Source organism: Falco punctatus, assembly GCF_963210335.1.
Source record: "Falco punctatus genome assembly, contig: scaffold_200, whole genome shotgun sequence".
Classification (NCBI taxonomy): domain Eukaryota; kingdom Metazoa; phylum Chordata; class Aves; order Falconiformes; family Falconidae; genus Falco; species Falco punctatus.
Genome location: NW_027660188.1, coordinates 42521 through 66248, shown reverse-complemented (window position 1 = coordinate 66248; position 23728 = coordinate 42521). Strand labels below are relative to the sequence as shown.

At 45.7% G+C, this 23728-nt stretch overlaps 1 protein-coding gene and 1 long non-coding RNA gene across 5 annotated transcripts in view; one reads left to right on the top strand and one right to left on the bottom strand.

Annotated features, from left to right (window-relative positions):
• The window catches only part of LOC308057681, a 20752-nt gene extending 1592 nt beyond the window's left edge, over nt 1-19160 (top strand). Inside the window, exons 2-3 of the long non-coding RNA XR_013925391.1 lie at nt 1749-1839; nt 18084-19160. This is a non-coding gene — a long non-coding RNA (uncharacterized lncRNA). The remainder of the gene's footprint in view (nt 1-1748; nt 1840-18083) is intronic.
• On the bottom strand, nt 9848-23728 carry LOC308057677 (CX3C chemokine receptor 1-like). Of its 4 annotated transcripts, none has more exons than XM_080411735.1 (3): nt 21814-23728; nt 20812-20865; nt 9848-11503 (listed from the first exon to the last, which is right to left on the bottom strand). In XM_080411735.1, the coding sequence occupies exon 3, from the start codon at nt 11487-11489 to the stop codon at nt 10425-10427; it is 1065 nt and encodes a 354-aa protein (XP_080267861.1). In that variant the 5' UTR covers nt 11490-11503; nt 20812-20865; nt 21814-23728; the 3' UTR covers nt 9848-10424. The 4 variants fall into 4 exon arrangements, with proteins under 4 accessions (XP_080267861.1, XP_080267859.1, XP_080267860.1 ...); XM_080411733.1 differs by lacking the exon at nt 20812-20865 and adding an exon at nt 15233-15415; XM_080411734.1 differs by lacking the exon at nt 20812-20865 and adding an exon at nt 19167-19403 and having other exon boundaries at nt 21814-23727.

Here is a 23728-nt window from a genome sequence, read left to right as displayed (position 1 = left end):
TTTTGAACATACAAATTCCCTTTGGCTGAGACAGCTGTTTGTGCTGACAAGTGAGAGATTTAAACCCAAAACGTCTTTTCCTTTCTCAATACTGTTAAGTTGCAATTCCCTGCGTTTTTTTCGTTCAGTGGTCCAGTCCTAGGAATTCCATTGTTTGTGTCCACTGGCAATTCTGTGAATGGTATTTGCCGTGGTTTTCATCAATGTGATTTGCTTTTTTTCCATGTGCTGTGCTCACAAAGCTGCTGTATTCAGAATTCCTCATAAAAAAGAACTGAAACTTCAAACCTCAAACATCACAGAAACAATTTGTATTTTACAAATGCTGAGTTTTACTTTGTGTTTTTTTTTTTTTTTTTACAGAATCACTGCTGCAAAAAACATGAGTTGTATTCTTCCTAAGTGTGAAATGAGACCATAAGGAACTTTCTTTGTCTTGTTCAGTGATCTGTCAAATATTCCCAAGATGTTTCTATAGTAAGATGAGAGATTTGGGCTGTTTCCACTCTGAGGAGCAGTTGATACCTGAAATAAGTTTTTTTTTCTTTTTTAAATGTCTCAGCTATTATCTAACCATCACTATGTTGTCCCGGTTAAAGGCTGGTCTCTCCTAAGGAGAAAAAAAAAAAAAAAAGACAGGGCAGCAGTGAATAACAGAGGTCTGCTCAGGCCAGTCTGGTGCTTATTGCAGTGAGTTTAGATACAGAGGAATGATGGCATTCTGGCATACAGGCTTTGGTTTCTGTTTGCTTTGTGGTGGTCTCTAACACTGTAGTTGTTGGTCATCTTAAAAAGCTTATTAAATGACTGGCCTTATCCTAAACATTTGCACAACAAGTATCTTTGCAGTCTCTCCTGCCATGGTCCTTACACAGCAGTTGTAACACAATGCAAGCTGGTTAGAAAAACCAAAGTATTTGCAGAGGATCAAGACTGAGAAAGAACCAATAATTGCTCTTATAAGTTAATCTTCTTTCTATGTTTGCTGAGACCCAGGAACTGCCATCACACAGTAAAAGCCGTTTTGCTGCAAGTCCTCTTCAAGACAAGCTGTACAGCCAACTTCCATAGTACTCAGTTCACTTTTAGTAGCAAGGGATACCATTCAGGGCACTGAAATAAAACTGTGATAGCAACAATAAAAGGTTTTCATTGGAATGTCTCTCTCGTCTTGCGATTTGCAAGATATTCTGATCTGTTCTGTGAATCATTGATGAAACTGCTTGTAGCAAATGTAACATCCACAGACTCTGTGGATATTAAATTTGCTCTATAACAGGCAAATTAAAAAAAAAAAAAAACTCAAGAGAAATTGATATTTCTTCCAGCAGCAGAATGTAGTGACTAATTTCTTCTTACTTTCCATAAACATATATTCACACTGTGTTTGTTCATCAGTGACTCCAGTTGCTGGCCTGGGGTGTCCTCCTTAAATGACTTTTAAGCCCAGTGTTTAATAATACCACCCTCTGGTGGAAATGCAAAGAAATCATTGACACTAAAGAAGGGCAGAAGCAACGGCAGAGCAAGCTTAGGACAGAGGGTCCCGCATGAGCAAGGGTTATTACAGGGGTAGTGAGAGGTTATGGTGACTCTGGAAATACTTGGCTCCAGGTGCTGTTAGCCTTGTGTAAAAAGATGTATGCCACTGCCTATAGCTGCCTTTTCTGGATCTGACTTACCTTAAACTCTGGTCTGTGCATTCACTGTCTTTATGGTATCTGGTGTTTTGTCCACCCCTTGCACAGAAGCCTTCTGAAACCTGAGCTACCTGGAGGATCTGGAGAGCAGGGACCAGCAATGAGACCAAGAAGGAACTTAACAAGAGACCAAGTGGTGGTGAGCCTTAATGATTCAAATGAGAGTTCCCTTAGAAAAAATCGGCTAACAGCAGTACAAGGGTACATATTTCCTAAGACAGGACCATAAGGAGGAGAGGGGCTACAACAAAGCAAAGACTCACTGAAGAGGGGCTCTGAACCACTCAGGGGTTATAACCTGGTCAAATTTTAGTCAGCTTTAATACTACCATTTACAAAATAGACAAACCCAGCTTTGAGCTGCCTCAGACCCCTTCCGTCCAGGCTAAAGAAAATGTGCTGGTGAAGGTCTTTCATCTTACTAGAAGGTCTGGTGAGACTTACAGAATGGTCAGGGCTGGAAGGGATCTCTGGAGATCATCTAGTCCAAGCCCCTGCTAAAGCAGGTTCTTCTAGAGCAGGGGTCCTCAAACTTCTTAACCAGGGGGCCGGCGCACGGATGAAGTGGCAGGCAGTCATCTGCAGCTGCTTGGCTTCCCCCCCCAGCCCCTGGCGGGGGGGTCTGTAAACACCGGGGGCCGGATTGAGGACCCTGGGGCGCTGTATCCGGCCCACGGGCCGTAGTTTGAGGACCCCTGTCCTAGAGCAGGCTGCACAGAATCATGTCCAGGCGGGTTCTGAATGTCTCCAGTGAAGGAGACTCCACAACCTCTTTGGGCAGCCTGTGCCAGGGCTCTGTCACCCTCAGAGTGCAGAGGGGTTTGCTCACATTCAGAAGGAGCTGCCTGTGTTGCGGTTTGTGCCCGTTGCCCCTTTGCTGTCGCTGGGCAGCACTGAAAAGAGCCTGACCCCGTCCTCTTGACACCTGCCCCTAAGATATTTGTATGCATCAGTAGGATCCCCCGTCAGTCCTCTCTTCTCCCAGCTGAACAGGCCCAGCTCCCTCAGCCTTTCCTCACTGGGGAGATGCTCCAGTCCCCTCATCCTCTTTGTAGCCCTCCACTGGACCCTCTCCAGTAGTTCTCTGTCTCTCTGGAACTGGTGAGCCCAGCACTGGACACAGCACCCCAGATGTGCCTCACCAGGGCAGAGCAGAGGGGGAGGATCCCCTCCCTCGACCTGCTGGCCGTGCTCCTGATGCACCCCAGGACCCCGTTAGCCACAGGGCTCACTGCTGGCCCATGGGCAACTTGCCATCCACCAGCACTCCCAGGTCCTTCTCTGCAGGGCTGCCCTCTGGCAAGTCTGTCCCAGCCTGCACTGGTGTGTGGGCTTGTTCCTCCCCAGGTGCAGGACCCTATATTTGCCTTTATTGATCTTCATTAGCTTCTTCTCCACCCAACTCCAGCCTGTCCAGGTCTCACTGAATGGCAGCGCAGCCTCTGGTGAGTCAGCCCCTCCCAGTTCTGTATCACCCGCAAACTTGCTGAGGGCAGACTCCATCCCTTCGTCCAGGTCACTGATGAGTCAAGTTGACCAGGACTGGACCCAGTACTGACCCCTGGGGAACACCATTAGCTACAGGCCCCCAGCTGGACTCCGTGCCATTGATCACAACCCTCTGAGCTCTGCCATCAGCCAGCTCTCAGTCTACCTCGTTGTCCGCTCATCTAACCCGCACTTCTGAGCTTACCTATGAGGATGTTATGGGAGATAATGTCAGAAGCCTTGCCTGAGGTCAAGTAGACAACATCCACTGCTCTCTCGTCTACCTGACCTGTCTTTCCGTCATGTCCCTAGAGATGTCCTAGGGAGATGTCCCTAGGAAGGGCTGGAAGAGCAATTCCTGTGCATGCTTAGCCAGTTCCCTACCCCTGAGTGTTTTTAGGCCATTAGCACTAATGCTTGAGGCCCTCCCAGTGGGAAATGCTCCCTGTTGCTGTGTGCTCCTGCTATAGCCAAGTTAGGGTCTATATTGCTCAGCAATTGCTCTGGACAAATGAGATGTCAGTGGGCTGGGGACAAGGGTGGTGCAACAACCTGCTCCAGGTGCCTTTTAGACATACCATGTCCTTCTAGTTTGCTCCTACCTGGTTAGAACCTGGAAAAATAATTGAAGCTGCAGCTCAGAGTTTCAAGCAGTTCTTACATGTAAGGAACTGTGCTGGTTAAGTGTGTAGGAAATTGCACATAGAAATAGCAGCACATGTCTGGCACTAGAGGGAACTCTCTTGTCAGCAGATGTGTAGAACGAGCTACTGTTCTGCTTCCTCAGCTTCCTCATTGTCTTTGAATGTGCCCTGCAGATCATGGCCATTGCAAACTGTGCTGCTGTTTCTTTGTGACACAGTGTGGTGGGCTGGTGCCCACCAAAGCTGCCCTATCACTCTCCTCCTCAACGGACAGGGGAGAAAAAATATAACAAAAGTCTTGTGGGTCAAGGTAAGGACAGGGAGATCACTCAGCAGTTACAGTCACAGGCAAAACAGACTTGACTTGGGGAAAGTTAGCTTAATTTATTACTATCAAAATGACAAAAAATCCCACTTTCCCCCCACCCCTCTCTTCTTCCTGGGCTTAACTTAATTCCTGATTTCTCTACCTCCTCCCCCCGAGTGGCACAGGGGGACCGGGAATGGAGGACCAGGAATGGAGGTTACGGTCAGTCCACCACATGTTGTTTCTGCCACTTCTTCCTCCTCACACTTCCCCTGCTCCAGCGTGGGTCCCTCCCACGGGGTGCAGCCCCTCAGGCACAGGCTGCTCCAGCGTGGGTCCCCCACAGGTCACAAGCCCGGCCAGCAACCCTGCTCCAGCCTGGGCTCCTCTCTCCATGGGTCCTGCCAGGAGCCTGCTGCAGCACAGGCTTTGCACAGATCACAGCCCCCTTTGGGCATGCCCCTGCTCTATCATGGGTTCCTCCACAGGCTGCAGGTGGATACCTGCTCCACCGTGGACCTCCATGGGCTGCTGGGCACAGCCTGCCTCACCATGGGCTTCACCACGGGCTGCAGGGGAATCTCTGCTCCAGTGCCTGGAGCCCCTCCTGCCTCCCCCTGCACTGACCTGGGGGTCTGCAAGGATGCTGCTCTCATGCATTCTCACTCCTTTTGTACAGCTGCAGGTTTTTTTCACAGATTGCCCATCCCCCAACCCGCTTCTTAAATATGTTCTCTCAGAGGCACTACCACTGTCACTGCTGGGCCCAGCTTTGGCCAGCGGTGGGTCCACCTTGGAGCAGCTGGCACTGGCTCTGTGGATGTGGGGGTAGCTTCTGGCATTGTCTCACAGAAGCCACCCCTGGAGCCCACTGCTACCAAAACCTTGCCATGCAAATCCACTACACACAGTGCTGCTGGGTTTAACTTTAATGCAGCAATTGCAACATTTATGGGCTACATGCAAACTTCTTGCGGGAGAAATGCAGCTTCTTTCTGTTGCCTGCATTATCCCAGCATATGGACCTATATGCAGCTGAACTGTTGGGCTGCAGCTGAATATGGAGCAGTGACAAATGTGTATAACTTATCAGAGACTTAAAATCTGAGTGGGGTGGAGAACAGACTGTCCTAGTTACAGCTTCAGTTGGTAAGTAGATAATATACCCTGTATAGTGAAAAAGCTGTGGCAGAGTCTTTGCTTGCATTCTCTGTCCCATTCACTAACCTCTGCCTTCAGCGATATAAAGTTAATGTGCTCACACTTGGAAGTTTGGTAAATGCAAACTGTTCTTCACAAGCAAACCATTTCCCCCATGTCCAATGGGAGCTATTTTACAGTATTTCTTTTAGAAGGGAAATGACAAATGCAACATATTAAATACAGACATTTGTGTATTGAATATTAGTGTAACAAACATAATTATACAGAAACAGTTAGTGTGTATTCTTTTCTGCGTTGAAACCAATGTGTCAACACTGACACTGCAAAACCCAGGGCTTGAGGTTTGGGTGTGTATATGTTGAAAACCAAGCTCTTGCAGTAGTTAGCAAGTGAATTAGGAAGTTCTTATTAACAATGGCAACAGAATTATTACCAGCTTCAACAGAAGCTGTATGTATGTGACAAGTGTCAAAAAACGTCCTTTAATACTTACAAATTGTTCTCAATTTTATCTTCAATTACCAAATTTAAATTTCCAAATAGGAACTCTGGAATTCACAGGTTTTCGTTAGAGTTCCTGATGTCTTACAGAGTTAAGAAGCTGAAGCGCAAACAGTAAATCTTTGAGCAGGACTGGGTAAGTCCTTAACACAGAAAATATTTAATTCACTACTAAAATGTAGCCATTTTAGAAGTGGTGTGTAAATGGCCATTGGCAAAGCACTGCGCAGTAGCTACAGAGCTACTTGGGCAGTAGCTACAGAGGAAAACTGCTACCTGCTAGGAGCTGCGAAAGCAGCAGTGGGTAGAATTAGTGCAACTTCTAGAATTCAGATGTGGGGAGAATAAAGCTTATAAGTAAGATTTATTTGGAAAACTCTCTGTTTTTTAGTGAAAGCAGGATGTGGGACTTGCACGGTTGGGTCTTGTCCCCTCATTGACAACAGGGTGTCCTTCTAGGACAACACTTTTGTATTACCTATGAGATCTCAGTGAGGGACTTGCAAAGGTGGTAGAGACAAAATGAAAATGACAGGACTGAACCCATACCCAGTGTGTTTATAAGTAGTTCTCTGTGAAATACAGCCTTAAAACTTTGAACTACCCTGGACCAGGACTTCAGATCCACTCCCACCAAATTCTAAACCCAAAGGAAATACATGAGTAGTGACTCCTTCTGATGCCACTAGTGAAAATGGTGGCTTTCACCACTGAGCGATTTCCTAGGTCAATATGATGCTCTGACTGGCTGCATTTCTAAATTTTCTGTGCAAGTTAAAAACTACAAGAGTTAATGAAAAGAATTCAAAGTGACCATGCTCAACTTAAAAATGAAGAAACATCAATTCTATGATTTTGGGACTGTGATATGATATTTGAATGAGAGGGATTTGCTGTAGCACCTAAAAAAGATACTGATTTCCACGTATCTCATTACAAGCAGTTTGGCTAAATATGTGTCTTGTTCATTCTATTTATAAATTGAACATGAAATATAGTAGTGAGCCTGCAGAGAAAATTTGGATTCAGGTTTTATTAGTTCCTCAAAACATAGCCCAGCTGGGAAAAGATTTATGTTAAGTGTCAGAGTGATTCTCAAACAGGAAAAAAGGTTTCATGATGAAAAAACAAGATGCAAAGATAGCTCACCACCTCTGAAAACCCCAAAGCCCAGTCCCCCCACCAAACCCAGAGATCTCTTGACCTCCTTTTTTCACAACCAAGTACTATTCAATAGATAGATTTAACGAGAGAGAGAGAGAGAGAGTGTGTGTGTGTGCATGCGTGTGCGCGCGTGCATTTTCATGTTAGCAAGAGTCTGTCCTTAATTTATGGCAGAAGAAAAGGTTTTATCCCATGCTGAGAGACTGATTTACTTTCTTAGGTGTAATGGGTAGGGACTGGATGTTGCTGGTCATCAGGGATGTGTTGATCCAGGCTAAGGATGTATGCGTTATTACTGCTGTACATAGAAAAGTGTATGTTGTAAACTAGCTGGGCAGTTAGAAAGCACCAGTTTCCTGCTGCAGAGGTTTTGAAAGAGAAGTAGTATCTTCAGATAAAGGCTATGATTAACTGAAAGTCCAGTGGAGGGACTTAAAGAGACATCAGTGGGCTTTCAGTCAGGCAAAGGATACCTCAAGGAGTGTAATGTATAAAATCAGCAGAAACCCAGGAAGCTACACAATATTAGGTGTCACAAGTCACAACAGAGGCATGGAGTGGGCAGAAGCTGCGGGGCTGCAGCTCTCCATGCATGCTGACATGGTGCAGTACAGTGAAGAGCAGCAATGCCTGTCTCAGCTGCAGTTGAACCCAGTCTTGGTAAAGTTTGTTACCAGTTGTCCTCAGAGCACTGTATGTTTCATGGAGGCTGAAGTTTTTTAAGGACAATTGCAACAATTCTTCCTGCTAATGCAAAACAAAACAAAAATGTTGATTTTGGTTTTCAAAGATTTACCACTTCTGCTATGAGGAGGCATCTGCATAAACTAGCTATTCGTTACGGAGCCCGATGCCTAGAAACGCCTGAAGCTTTTAATTTCGTACAAATGCTCAAATATTGAGCAATAAGACCTTGCACATAAATAGCAAATTCTATGTAATAACTTGCAAATTCGTGGCATAAACACTGAAAATATTATGCTGACAAACCTTGAAGTCTTCCATTGCACAGTGTGGCAAAGAAGACAGAAGAAGTGCAGGTTGTCAGGAGGGGCCCTTGACCTGTGGAAGTGACGGATTTTTGCAGGTGCAGTTTCACACATTGCAGCTTGCAGAGGACACAGGCCTGTTAAGGCAGTTTGACTCACAGTAGCAAGTCTGCACTGCCAGAGGGAGATGCATCTGGAAGGGGTGTGTGCTGTGATGCACTGTGCTGGTGATGGGTAGGGTTCCTGGGAAACCACTGGGGTAGGCAGGAAAATGTTCTTTTTTCCTAGAAAGCTGACAGAAGGCTCTGGGCTTGCACCTTTCATTCTGGAGACAGCACATGGGTTATATTTAAAAGCATCTTTTACTCTTCCCTACTCAGTATTGCACCATTATCTGAAAAATAAAAGGGAAGTTAAATGAACCAAGTGAGATTACATTGCTCAGCCTGTCAATCCACCCTCTTCAGACCAGTTTCATGCAGATGACTTCTTGTTTAGTCTCACCGTACCTTCCTCTTTCTTTCTGCACATCTTAGCATTTCTTTAAAAAAACATTGTAAAAACACCATTTCTTAAAAATACCACTTGCTTGGGGGTGGGGACAAAGCGAGCTGTCTTATCTCACTTGCTTAGGCAGACTGAATTTTGAAAAGTAATTTAATTTTGAGTGACACTCATACTACACTTAAACTTACGTATTTAGAGTCTGGAAGTCCACTTATAGCTGAAATTTTAAAAGTTGAGAATATAGAATATATTTATATGCAAATACAAGCCATTTTATGAAAAGGCTATTATACTGTAAATTGTGCTGAATGTTCAGCAGCAAAAAATGGAATATTTAGTATTTGTGGAATTATTGCATATGGAAAACTGCTCAATGGAGGGTCTCTCTTCCAGGCTTTCTTAGAAACAAGGGGGTACTAAGGTCCACAAAGAAAGGGCCTACTCCTCCCGCTGATACTCTAGAACAACTCTTCTGTGTTAGTTGGAAAGTGAGAGTGCTTCTTCAGTTTTGACATATTGCCAGTTCCATCAATGCATAGAAATAGGGTCCCACTGGCATGGAGTAGTTTTGTAAGATTGGTCCTTGTTTTTCCCTTGTAAGCTGATCTCAGCTTCATAGATGGCAACAGTCCTTTTTCCATTCACCTAACTGTCATCCACAGTGCCAACAAAAATATCTTTTGCTCTTGCAGCAGATGACGGCAGGAACTTCCCAGGGAGGGCCCTGGGGAGCGACTCAATTGTCTGATGTTTTCCACCCACAGTGCATTGTCATTGCAAGAGTAAAAAGGCTATTTGGAGGCTGTGGAGTGCACATGGTAAATGTGTCCTCCAGGGCACGTTAAATATCGGTACACCTACAGGTTTCCCTGATGAAATCAGCTGTGGTGGGGGAGGCCACAAAGGTTGGGAAGGGTTGCGTTAAGCAGCATGGGCAAGTGGTTATTTTGTCCCAAAAGCCATTGTCTATGATGGTGTGGATACAGTTGGTGTTTACAAAGTGTAGCAAGCAGAGCACAGGTGTGAATCACATACTTACCATGCTCTGCAAGGAATTCCCAGCTTGGTTGTGCCATATTTAGACCAAGCATGGGGATACCCAAACCTGTATCTCCCGTTCCCATTGTCCCAAGTGTGTGCTGCTGTCTGTTGATGGAGCTGGCAGCCCCTCGCTCAGCAGTGTGCATGGGGATGTACGGCGTGAAGGGCTCCACCAAACTCGGGCCTTTAGCTCAGGCCACAGCCCGTGGAAATCAGGAGATACACCTACTGGCTTGGGTCAGCTCCAAGTCAGGTCCCAAATCTTTAAGGATGGTCCTTGCTCTGATTTTTGTATGCTGTAAACACTGAGTGCACTGTTGGCACTAAACACATATTCAGAAATATTTTTTTAAATGACAATCTTTTTTATTAACAGTAGGATTTTATTAGGTTCGAAAGCACAGGTAAAACATTTGTTGCCATCAGTAACCCCCAAATCACTTCCATAGGGCTGATATATAGCATCAAAAATATACCCTTTTACTATCAAAAATATTGCCCTTTGCAAAGTCAGCTACCATTCGTTAGAGATCTCTCTTCCCTTAAAAAATGAGTTTATGTCTATGTACATTTGTACTACATGTGCATACACTGACACACACACAAGTTTCAATGATGAAACTTTAATGACTTCTCTGTCCTTAAATTCTTCTCCATCTCCTGTTCTAGGCACAGAGCACTGCTTTTGCTTCTACTTTCCCTCTTCTTCCCTCTTGATTCAATTCTGCATCCAGCCCTGACATACTGTACTGCTTTTATTTTAAAAATCTTTACCGTTTCAGAATACCTTATGCTTAACAAGAGGCACGTCAGTAACTCGGTGCAGCCGTTAAGTCTCTTCATGTGGGCAATGGCAATCTCGGTGGTGGCTAGCCTCACAGAATTCATATTTACATATATTTCTTCTTCACAGAGCCTTTTAGACGAAGACAGAGCCATCCTGGTCACTGGTGTTCAGGGTCATGTTGCTGTGCACGACGCTTTCTGTGTAGCTAGCTGAAGAGGTGACCTGGTAGCGACTGCAGGGACCACAGAAACACAGGAATGGACAATACTTTAAGCAGATATGGTGAAGGTATTTCCTGAATTTTTCCCCAGCAAAAGCGTAGATAAGAGGATTGAGACAACAGTGACTGAATGCAATGGTTTCGGTCAGATGCATTGCGTAGTCCAGTGATTTAATTTGATCACAACTTGTGAATAACTCATAGTGCTTTAAAGTCTCGAGAAAAATCAGTACATTGTAGGGGGACCAAAACAGAAAAAACACGACTATCACAGCCAAGACCAGTTTTATGGCTCGTGTTTTTTTCTGATTTTTGCAGGACAGCAGGGTTTTGATGATCCCACAGTAGCAATAGCATATGATACAGACTGGGATGAAAAAGCCAATGGTGTTCAGCTCCACATTGCAGAACACCAGCCAGATGTTCTCCAGCTCCTGGGGGAAGACAGACATGCAGTCATTTTCTACCAGCTGGGAGAACACAAAATGCGGCACTGAAACTAAAACAGCTATTGCCCATACTCCGCAGGTTATAAGAAAGCCGTGTTTCACTGTTCTGGATTTCAGAGAATATGTTGCCCGGACAATGGCCAAGTATCTGTCGATACTAATAACAGTGATAAAGAACATGCCCCCAAAGAAACCAATGTAATACAGTGAGGAAATAGCTGTGCATGAAATAGTCCCGAGGGTCCATCCACGCACTGTGTTGGAAGCCCAAAAGGGGAGGGAGACCACAAAGAGAAGGTCTGAGATAGCCAAGTTCAGGAGATACATGTCAGTGATGCTTTTTTTACTGCCTTTTTTCACAATGGCAAAAAGCACCATTAGATTGCCTGTGAGGCCAAGAGCAAACACTGCAATGTAAAATATTGGCAGAAATATTTTCCCAAACTCTTGGATGTCAGTCTTATTGCAGGAAAAAGCATGTTCGTCATAAGCATATTCAGCTGTCGTTTCTGTGAATGCTTCCGTCATGCTGAACTTCCTGGCTAAAGACAACATGAAAAGGGAAAAGAGAATAATGTTAGAGAGACATCCAGTATCTGCTATGGTCAAATACTGAGAGACCTCAGTAACACACACTTTGGGATTTTGTCGCTGTTTGGGTTAGTGAAAGCTGTATTACTGCAGCGGCGATGGCAGTTACTAACAAAAGCCCAGACTCTGCCGTTACATGTACGTCACTGTATGTTAGCTCTTTAGGATAAGAACAAATAAATGAGAATTTCAAGGGCAGTTGCATAAGCTTATCGGAGCGGCAGCAGAAGCGGCAGCAAGCCAACATTGCCTGAGCTCTGCAGGTGGTGCGTCGCAATGTGAGAAATGCAGGCGTTCCCCCAGTCTGCTGGGCAGTGCTGGGCAGGAAACGATACCTCACGTGTCACTGCTGATCAGCGTGTGGTGCCTGTCAACACCACCAAGAGCCCAGCCTGGCCCCACACGTTAACCCCAGGCTGGAAGTGTAGTAAGACGCCCAGTTTGACCAGGTCTGAGCTGATGCTTGCTGACATGGAAGGAGCAAAGTCTACAGTGGGACATCCTCTGGGAGCAAGCATATCTTTGATGAGGTGTTTTGTGGGGTTTTTTTAATCGCTAAGATCAAAAGAAGAGGGAAACTATACTGACCCTTTTCCTCAAGCACCGAAGTGTCTCGTGACTGCTCCTGCCTTGGCTGTGAGGCAGTCAGGTTGGAGCCTGGGCGTGCTAGCTTGGAGGCTGCATCCAAAGAGAGTGTGGGGTGCAGGTGTGTGACCTCTGGGCTCACAGGTCTGCACATCGAATAACTCGGGGTACCCATCAGTTCATCCACACTTCCTTAGGATGTGGCATTCAAGTCTCCACAAAGATTTCCATTTGCAGGGAACCAAAAATCCTAGAGGGGTGCAGGTGTTACTGCATTCAGTCTGCTCCCTGGTTGGGGTAAAGAGCTTGTATCTGTTACTGGCTCTCACTGTAGGAAATGAAGGAAATTGAGTGTGACAGGCTGTGCGGAAGCCCAGGGAGATGACAACACGGCCAAACTAACCTGTTAAAGCTGAGACCGAAAGGAAAGGTCAGTGATAATAAAACTGCAACTAATCACTACCCCTTGGTCACAGTGTCACAATCTTCATACAGGAGCCCCCGCTGACTCTAAAGAAGGGTCTTGGCTGTCTCTAACACAGATGTTTGCATCTCGTGTTAGTGGGACATGTAGTCAATAGAGCCAATGAAGAGCAATGCAGCTGAGCCGGCGCAGGTCAGGCCAAATCTGCTTTAAGACAAGACAGACCACTTTCTAGTCTCTGCTGACCATGTTGATGAAACTCCTTTTGACTAGAAGGAGAGCATGGGCACACTACTCAGTGGTAGATGCCAGTGGTATATAACTATTCCCACTCCTGACTCTCAGAGTGGAGTGGTTGGAATCCCAGCCTACATGTCAGCGTTTCACTGATGGCAATAGTTTGTATAGACTCTGTTTAAAATAAGCCTTGCAAGAGTAAGCATGAAATAAAGATGTCCTGAGGTGTGAGTCAGTCCTTACCCAAGAAGTTTCATATGACGTAGTGGCAACTACAATAAACTCCCCCATAGGTGGCTACCGTGATCATATTGACATTTTCTCCTAATGCCTTATTGCTTCAGTGCTGTTTGTGGTGTGGGCCATGAAGTTCTGCCCTCTTATTTTGTAGTCATTTCTCAAAGAGTTGGGTTTTTGTGTGCTAGTTGGAAATGCAGGCTCTCTCTTTTAAAATACCTTCTTGTTCTGAACGTTCAAAGCCTAATTGCCCCCAAAACATTTAAATAAAAAGTGCCCACAGTCATTAGAAAACAGTCTGTGGTTTTGCACAGGAAAAGTGGGCTAGAAGAAGGTCTAGAAGAAGACCAGCTCAGTGCTGGTAGTTCCAAGGCATGGGCACGGCGCGGGGAAGGCTGTTTGCTGCAGGTGGGCACACCCATGGGCTGAGCAGCTCTTGCAGTGCCTTTCCACTTGAACTGGGAGCTGAGACTGCCTGCAGAATCTGTGCAGCCCCTTGCTTCCAGCCCGGTTTAATCCTCCAGCTTCTGGAGACAGGGTATCTGACACCAGCAAAATTAAAGCGGACGAATAGGAAATGGCAAGGTGCTGGGGCAGAAGCTGACAGTGGTTGCAAACAAGATACTGATTTTCTACTGATGAGATAACTGGAGTTGCCTACAGAGATATGTGACTGGTTCCTCATCTCTTTACTATATCTACCCTGTTGAGGAATACAGAAATAAGCAGGAGACATCGTACTAATCCCCATAGCCTGCCATTTTCTGTCTTCCCATCCTGACGTTTTCTTTCTCCTCTCTGATACAAAATGTAAGCAGCAGGTGCCTTTAAAATTAAAAGAAGGGTCATGATACATCAAGTCTCTTGCGCTGAATATGAGTCACTACACTGCCCACCCAGATCCTTGCCACTGAGCTGTTACTGCACCCATCTGCACAGTACCAGAACCTCTGTCTGACTGTGAGCTGATGTGCTCCACAGCTGGTTCTTCACCAATGCACTGCTGTGTGGTAGCTGAGGGCTACCACAATGATTGGGGCTGGAGCACCTGCTGTGTGCAAAGATGCTGAGAACTGGGTTTGATCAGCCTCAACAAGAGACATCTCAAGGGGTATCTAGTGAGAAGGTGTAAAGGTGAAGCAGATGACTTTCCTCAGAGGAATAAGGCAATGGCCGTGGGAAATTGTTACTCATTGTATGGAAAAAAAAGTCACTGTGAGGGTGGTCAGACACCAGGACAGGGCTTCAGGGAGGTTGTGGGATCTCCGTCCATGGAGATACTTGAAACTTGGTTGGCCTTCCTCTGAGCATGAGTTTGGACAAGAGACCTCCTGAAGTTGCATCCTTAACTTCGTGACTGACAAAGCTGGACAGAGTCCATGATGTCTCTGTGAAGTGCCCCAGCTTCTCTGCCCTGTAAGCTCCTGTTTCTTGGTGTGACAGGCAGAATTCCCATCATCCACAGAGGAAAAAAATGATTGATGCCTGCTCATATCCCATTAGCATCTTTGCTAACTGCGCAGGCATCCAGAGAGGGCTGCTGAGTGGTGCTTATCTAGACTGTATGTGCTGTGTGAAATCCCTGATCTGGAGAGAGGGAGCACACATTGGTTTACTCCCTTCTCTGAAAGCCTCTAGTTGTGCTGGTCTTTCCCATGCTCGCTCACTCAGTTCGTGTCTGGAAAGGCAGCTTGTTCCTCTGGAGAGTTTCTATATGTCTGTACAAACCGCTGTGCTCTGAAGTAAAAAGGAGCATCAGTCAGGCTGGGTTTTTTTCTGAAGTACCTTTTCAGTCAGGTAATCTCCTCTAGCTCACTGATAGGGATAATTTATTTCTGCAGTAGCAAATTATTTCCTTTGCCCCTGGATGGGTGGTTGCAATGCCTGTGGTACCTACACCAACGGGAAGGGTGTGATGCTGCATAGCATGTCCAGGGGCAAGCAAGAACTGCACTTACCAAAATGACATTGGCATCTGAAACTGCTGGCACAGTCTGTGGCTTGTTCACTTTCTAGCTCTTGGATTTCGTATATCACCAGCCACATCCTCTTATCCTCCCACCGCTTCTCATCCATGCAATGCTCTCAGTTCTGATTGAATATTTAGCCCCTCTGATACCACTTCACTCAGTTTAAGCTGATGTTACTCAACAGCTGGACTGCAAACTCCAAAGGGAAACCCAAACCCAGCCCTTACCAGATATGCATAATATGATGAAATGTTACTGTACTCTAAAGTGAAGGAACTTAGCTCTGCCCATCCTCCATCCTTCCCTGCCAGGTATTCTCCGTCAGCTTCGCAAAGGCCACCACAACACATGCTCTTCTCACTGTCTGCTTCAACCCAGTTTTCTCTCTTGTGCTTACAATGAATGTTCACCTAAGGGACAAAGCGAACTGAAGACAATAGAGGGCACTGAAGAAGGACCGCAGGGCTGTGAGGTCCCTCCACCAGCTGTTTTCCTTTGCTGAGTGCAGGAAATAGTAGATTCACTTCTGCTTCTCATGGAACTGCTCAACCGCTTTGCTCTCTCTCCAGAGTTCTCCAGCAGTTTTACACCCTTCTCCCCACAAACTTCTGCCCTTAATCACATTTATTGCTATCTCAAAGACAGTAGTCTGCAGGACCAAAACCCCTGCTTCTCAACACAGCTATTCCCAGCATGTGCGGTACGTGTAATACATAGGGAAGTGAAATTATGAGAGATCCACAAACTCCTCTAAGCAACAGAAATTGCATTTCAGCCTTCGAATAGCACTGGCATCAGGCTGGGTAACACAAGAGCTAAATCCTGTTTATGCATCTGATCCTCCCAGTTATCACCCCTGGCACTTCAGCCAAGTGCAACATTGCAAGCTTTACTGCCAAGGAGAGGGGTCTGCAAGCACTTCGCCTCTCTGTGATGCCTTTGCCATCACCGAATGAAAAGAAGTAAAAAAAAAATAAAAACAAACCCAGACCTCTGCCTGAGGGTCACACTTCAGATTTGCACAACACTCTGATAAAAGTATTTAAACCTCAGAAAGATCTTCACACCTTAGTCAGCATTTCTGGGTGAGGCTGACTTACACAATTTTCTCATGCAAGCAAATTAAGTTTTCCATGCATGCTGAGTGGTCTGGAGCTGCAAGCCAACAATTCAGCTGGCCCAGGGAAGCTGTAGGCTTTGTGGGAATCCCTGTGAAACCCTACAGGTGTATATGCCTTTCTCACCATTAGATCTGAGCTGCCACCACCCTACCCAAATATATATGCCATTGCTTTTGCGTATTTGTGACTACACCCATCTGAATCTTGCTGGCTGGTGATTCTTGGCAAGACTGCAGGGATGTCCTCGGGTACCTGCAAATGAAATGTCATAGCCGCCGATGGCACTTCTAACACACCGAAAAAGACGTTTAAGGGAATTAACCAGAACTGGGTGGAAATTAGCAGGAGAGATGCAAGTCTTAATAGCGCTCTGGGTGAAACTCTTAACCAGCCTCGTGCCAGGCAGCTACTGTGCAATCGCCAGACTGCCGTGGACACCTGTAACCACAGTTTGGATGATACCTAAAACAAAACTTAAGACTTACGGTCTATACACCAGCCAGTTTTTAGTCCTACAACCAACTCGTTCCTGTGATTCACTTAGCTTATCTTTCAGAGTGGGGTGGCTCTATTCTTAGGGTGCCGTCTCTGGAGTTGTTAGGGATCATGTTAGGTACTGGGGGTCAGAAGCAGGCCCAGCCCAGCAGGTGCAGTTACTATAAATCTTAAATCTTAGTCCTTTATTCAATTCTGAAGTGGGGAGATGTTCCCCCCATTCCATCTCTAGAGATGCTGGAAGCAGCTGACACAACGCCGACCCTCAAAAGCGGAAAGCAATGTGAAACAGCTCGTGTAAGCTAACCTTTAACCTCGGCAGCATGCAATTTAAACAGTAAAGGGAGGAGCGTAGCTGATGCCAGTCTGTGTGGGTTTACAGAAGAAAAGTTTTAGTTTGAACATCTGATGAGATTGCAAGGTTGATAAAGGGTACTGCTCAGAAGAGGTGGCGCTTTGGCTTGCACTGCCTGCTTATTTGATTGACGCATCTCTCCAGCCCGAAGCAACACAAGCCCAACAAAATATTACAATGAGATTTGGGCTGGTTAGCAGTCAGATCTCAAAAGGCAGCCACCCATGGAGGAAGCTAAGGTCTGTGAAGGACCACACTAGGAATATTGTTTGTAAAAGGTCTGTGGGAATGACAAGTTGAAAGCCAAAAAACTCTTCAGTATTTTCATCATTGGTCTGAAAGCAGATTGGAGATTGGCAGGGGGAAGTGATAAAAGACTTGGAGAATTGGATAGTGATTCAGACAAATCTTGAGTCATCTGGGGCTTTTGGGATGATTCACATTGACTTTAATGCAGCCGAAGAGACACGCTTGGGAGTTAAACAATACAGGCCACGTCTCAAGAGTGGGCGCCCATCTGCTGGGAACCCTGACTGCTGGTACGGTACGGGCAGACTCTGAAACTGAGCTCCCAGCCAGATGTTGCAATAAGAAAAGCTGATGCAACCCTCAGGTGTTTAAAGGGGTGATAAATGGGAAGGAACAAAAGCAGGAAGACTTTACCATTGCAGAGCATGATACTGTAGGCATACTTTGATAACACTTGATTTCACTTTTGCTCATGTTAACAATCTTGCTAATTTACTGCAATTAGTCATACTATAAACCAATGTGTGGAAATTCAAACCAGAAACATGCAAGCTAGAAATCAGATACACATTTTTAACAGTGAAAGGCTAACGACTGGAACAAACTTCAATTAGGAAATGGAGATTTTTGCATGTCTGAGGGTCTCCACGTCAAGAGAAGACATCAGCCTGGGAAACTGGTTTAGGCCAGACACAGTGGAGAGGCTCAGCCGGGGGACGCTGGGTAAAACTCTACAGCCCCTGGCAGGCAGGGAGGCACAGCAAACAGGCGAGTGGGGCACGCTCCTCTTAACAACCATGGCTCTGTTTTGGTAATAAATGACTGAAAAAGCTAAAAGCTAAACTGTCCTCTCCCCAGGTACTTCACCAGCACCAGCTAGCCCAAATCCTGGGATGGGATCCCCTGGAAGGAAGTAGAGTCCTGTGAAGAGCATGGAGCAGCTGCTGGGTTTGGATTAAAGGGGAGTCAGGAAGAAAGCAGCAGAGTTTGGGGATGTTGTTACCAAACAGCCAGTCTGTACTGCCTTTGTTAAACCCTGAATGTTTTCCCTACTGCTAAGCAGTTCTTTTATGATTCCTCCATCACTTCCGAGTGGGTGTGGTGTAATTCCCCAGATGCATCCTTGCTCCCTGGTCCCCCGCTCCTTCCCTGATGACTTTAAGGTGAGGAGATTCCTTTCTTTGGTGTTTCTTCTTCCTTCTGTCATTTATTCTCAGATCAGCTGGGCCATTTCTGTGGCCCAGCAATGTTCAACAAGCTTAATAATTGCTTGTCAATTTGGGTCATTTAATTTATGGAGGCTCCCCCCAAGACTTAGAGGATAAGTTTTTTAAAAGCAAGTAGTGATCTGGGGAGCTTCATTAGTGGATTTTCCAGCTCAAGATGGAGTTCAAGGAGCAGAAGCATGATGCTGAAGCTTTCAAAAAATTAGGGCATTTAAGGTGTCCTAAATAAAGGACCCAGAAATGGAAGCCGATCAAATCACTGCTGATTAAGGTAAATACAAGCCTGAATGCTGCAGAAGCCTGCGATCCCTTTACAAAGGCATTTAGGTCAAAGTGATGAAAAAAAATGCCCTTTCCCTGAACCAGTTCTGCAGTTTTTACATCAACATCACAAACTAAATTAGAAGTAGACACCACTAGCTGGAGATGAGCAGCATGTAAATCTAAAAACTTAAACCAAAAGTTTTGTGTAAAAAAATACAGTTGAAAAGACTAGGCTTGGATCATGGAGGGCAGGAGGGGTAGTATGGAGTCCAGAATCCCCAGGATCACCTTCATCTAAGGCTTTATAACATTGCAAAGTGCTTTCTCAAAGATGCTCTATGCAAACCTGGAGGTAACTGCAGGGCAGCAGGTAGCCAGGGCACAAGTTTCAGCGTAACTCATCGCATCAAAATTAGGTGTACTCTGATTTACAAAGAAAACATGGACTTACTACAGTTTTTGTCAGCAGTGAAGTCTTCACCGTCTGTGCTTCAGAGCAGCCACCATGGTATTTTGAACAAGATCTTGCTCTTGCCCCGCCAATGCATGGTCCAGCTGGGCAGGCCAGTGGCCTCACTCATACTGGTTGTGCTACCGTCACATCAAAGCGGGCACAGGGGACTGAAACCAGATGCTGTGGGCGAATCCTGCCCCACGTGACAACCCTTCCCTTGCTGGTGTTGTTGCCCTGCCAGGAAGACTTGCTGTGAGCCATGCAGAAGGGACAGCAGCAGTGTGTGGTTTGCTGGGGCCACGGCAAACCCTGCCAAGCCCCTGGCAGCTCACCCCTGTGGTTGCTGATGTATTTATAGCAAAAGCTGTAAGCTGAAGCTTTCAGTGGTGTCAGCTCCTTCCTTAAACTGGTGAGGACAAAGCCCCTCTGAGGCTGACAGCGTGATGCAGGAGACTTGGTGCCTGCACACTGGGGGTCCCACCTGCTCCTTAATGGAGCAAGGAGTAGGCTCTCGGGAGCAGGGCATGACCAAGGCTGTTAAGGAAGTAGAGGTGCAGATAGTCATGTCAGGGGAATTTCCAGCAATTTCCATTTGTTGATTCAAATCATTCTTCTGAATGGGAGCTAAGCACTGGAGGGCTTCTGAAAAATCCTGCAAGGCAATGATCTGAACCTCTGGCAGAGTACCTTGAGAAATCTGGCCTTAAGGAGGTCAGAGCCTTAAACATCTATTTCAGAAACGACTTACACATTTAGGAAATATGACCTGATGCTATGATTCAGATTCCTGCATCTCCCCTGGATCTTAAAATTGAGGTTCAAAACCCACTGAAATGGTCCTGAAATTTTCCTCTGTGACCCTGAGGGTCATGATTTTGTGGTCTCAGTACTGTGACCAGATCCAAGGGTCCTCTGCAGAGCCTCGGCAACCTGAGATGGTTTCCACACAGTGTCCTGACCCCAGGGCCTGGCCAGGGGATGGGAAATGAGGTAAATGGTGTGAGAATCCTGTTGAAGAGCAGTATTTGGTTTTGTCCTCAGGGAGCCTGGGGAGCGCTTTAACTCAGCTGCCAGGGGGGCCGTGGCAGAGCTGGGGAGGGACCAGGTGCCCTCCCAAGAGCTGCCTGCAGGGCACTGGGTGTTTGGGGGTCTCATCTGACTGCATGGTGATTGCCAGGATCAGGATTTTCTCGGAAAATTTGTTTCACAGGTATTTCCTCTAGGCTGTTAGTTGCCCTGTTTGCCCCTTCTGCTTGCTCAGTTGCTCGTGACACTGTATATTTTGTTGTATGTACAGCTGAGCATTTTGCCAGTGTTTTACATGCTTTTCCTCAGTATTTCTTTTTCTCAGACCTTCCCTTCTTAAGTGGAATTCAAATTTCTTTTGTATTTTCTGTTAAAGGGATAGTAGAAATGGATTATTTAGCTATGTACATTGTTTGTACTTGTTTATGATTACCATTCACTCTGTCCTCTCAGCACCTGTATCATAGTGCCTATTTACTTCCTGCCCCTCCTTTTTTGTTATTAACAAGCTCACATTGCCTTGGCATCCTCAAGAAATCTGAGAAGGCTTTCTAGAAATTGGAGATCTTTTAAATAAACTTCTCTGTTGGTTTACAGATCAGCACACATTACATACCCTTTCTTGACTGTGTTCAGATGAGATTGAAGTTCTGGAGTTGCCAGCCCCTTCCTGGGAAGATCACATTTACTATGTGATTTACTCGTAGTTTACTACTGTGTGTTGTCCTTTGTCAAACTTCAGCCTTCTGCTCTCCCTTTTGGACTTCTTCTATGCTGCCCGAACCCTTGTAATTCATTGCTGTTGTTGTCTTTTATCCTGTCACCCAGTTCACTGCCTCCGGCTGCACTGCCTCCATGCAGGGTTTGCCCCAACAGACCCGATTTTGGGAACCACCTTTTCTGGATCTGTGTTTATATCATACAAGTACTTAAGGGGCTGCCCACCACTGTATTACCCAAATGTCTCACCCAGACCAGCAGACTTCTTTGTGCAGCATCTTTCCTATAGAAAGCCGAGTCATAGGGAAATTATGTAATATGGTCATAGTTGGGTTTTCACACTTTTTGAATTTCTGCCATCTTTTGCTGGTTTTTTCTGCATCAGACACTTTCTATGGTCTGTACCAAATTTTCTGTATTGGTCTGTCTTTCAGTGTCAGTGATGTTTTTGATAATGGTTCACTGATCAAAACTAAAAGCAAAGCAGTGCTCATGAGTTGTGAAATCCCTGCAAACATCTAACAAAAAACATCTAATGAAGTAGAAGGACTTGTATCTTTTCTTGGTCTGTTCTTCTGGGTTAATGCCGCACACTAGTCATCTATCAGCATTTTGCTTTACCCTTGAGGACTTCTAGCCAGGGTGAATATTTCTCTTGCCACAAGATGCCACAAATAGTCACCAAGTAAAATTTCTCTGCCCTCATCCACTTTGATTGATAATCAAAGTCCCCTTTCTACTTTTATAATTTTTAAATATTACCCACATCATCTTTACCCAAATTAAGTATAATTTTAGTTCCAAGCACTAAGCAGTTAACAGTTTCCTTAAGTTCTGGACACACTATTCTTGTCATCCTGTTCTGTCAAACTGTAGGTAAAATGTAATTGTCGCTTACCTTAAATCATAGCTGTGTTGAAAACCAACTTTTTCTTCAAGCTGAGCCTGTTTGGGTTTAAATGTTTCCTCTTCTCTAATGCTTGTGCCTACCCTGTGAAACGTGAACTTTGGCAGGGCAGCTTCCTGGGCTGAGCTTCAGGGCTGAGCTGACAAAGTATTAATGTGTTCTGCTCTGGTCCCGCTGGCGCCTTGTGAAACTGTGAAGCAGGATGCAGCCACTCAGTGGGGCAGAAGTGCTTACAAAGAGCAGGATTTGCACAGGGAGACAGAAATGCCTGAGGGAGCTTCATACTCAGTGTGTAAAAGCTCTCACCCCATTTGTTTCCCCCTATCTTACACAGAATCGAATATTATTGACTCAGACACAATGGTACAGTGTATAGAAATATGTCTGGTATGATAGCAGGGGCCTTGAGCAGTGGGGATGTGGGATGCAACACAGGGGAGTACAGGAATGAGATGGTAAAAGATGGGGCACAGGCTGGCACTGGGGACCTCCACAGCTATACACAACTCACTGAAGGTCAGTTAAAAAAAATACAGACCTAGAGCTGGCAAAACTGCGTTAATGGTAACAGACAGAACAAATAGTATCTAACATACATGAAGGACACTGTACATAGTAAATTTGGTATAACATGAGGCTGAAGATCAGTGAAGACAGAAGAAAGTATAGAAGCATGTTAGAAAATATATAAATGACCCCAAGCACATCCTAGAGGGAGGCAGAACAAAACATCACCATGAACGTGGCATTTGTCCAAGGGAAGGGCTGGAGGTGCTGACAGCTTGCTCTAACACACCACCCCACCACCACCACCTGGGTGAAGCCACCAGCCTTAGGACCCAAAGGAGCAGGGGAAGGGTGAGCATACCACCAGGAAAAGGGCTAGAAACTATGGATGTGCAAAAAAATTTTAACCGCATTAGTAGGATTTTTTTTTCTGCCACCACCAGTTCTATAGTGATAACGATTGGAACCTTGAGATTGCCATTGCACTAACAATAAATTCTTGGCTTTACTGATACATAGGTTGTGCCTTCTTTGCCTGTAAACAAGATTTTGAGCATAACATCTCTCTGCTGCCCAGGGCTGCCAGTGGACCAGAGGAGTCTGAGGGTTTAAAGCACTGGCATGTTTATTAATCAAGGAGCCTTCTTGGCCCCTGCCCCGAGCTTCATGCTCAGGGTAGTGTTACGAGTGCACCCACAACTAGGATGCTGCATAGCACATTTTCAGGCACCACTGGGGCATGCAAAGCAGTTCATCTGGGGTGAAACCAGGCAGGAGGCTGTGCAATGGGGTGCATTATTGTAGGGATCCGAGACACCGCACCTGGATGGGAGCTGTACCAGTACCAAGGTCCTCTGGCACACACAGGAATACAGTCATGGAAACATCTCCAGGTGCTGTCCCTGCTTCAGATGCCAAGGGAAATTAAAACCCCTTTTCAGGCACAACTTCAGAGTTGTGCTGCCTTCATGCAGGCTGAGCTGGATGGGGTTTTTGGGGTGGAGAGCATCCTCCAGGTTATCTGAGCTGTTGTTCATTAATTGATGTGGCCAGCTGCCAGGCAAATATTCTTGTGCAAGTTTTGTTTTGGTATTTGTGCCAATTGCATGTTTTTTCATGACATTATGCTCTATCTAGCAAAGGTTACATCCCCAACAGCTGCACAGCAATATAGCAAGGGTCAAACTGTGGGTCTCCAGGATTAGCTGAATTATGCAAGCAATGTCAGCCACGTGGGCCAGGACAAGCACCCATGGAAATAATCAGGGGGCTGATATCTGGTTAGGTGTTAGCCAGGAGCCACAAAGATGCACTGCTGAAAATAAAGTTTGAAGGTTAGGGAACAGTAAAGGGCCAGAGCAGCAGGATTTCAAAACTCACCTTTTTCTCTGACAAGTGC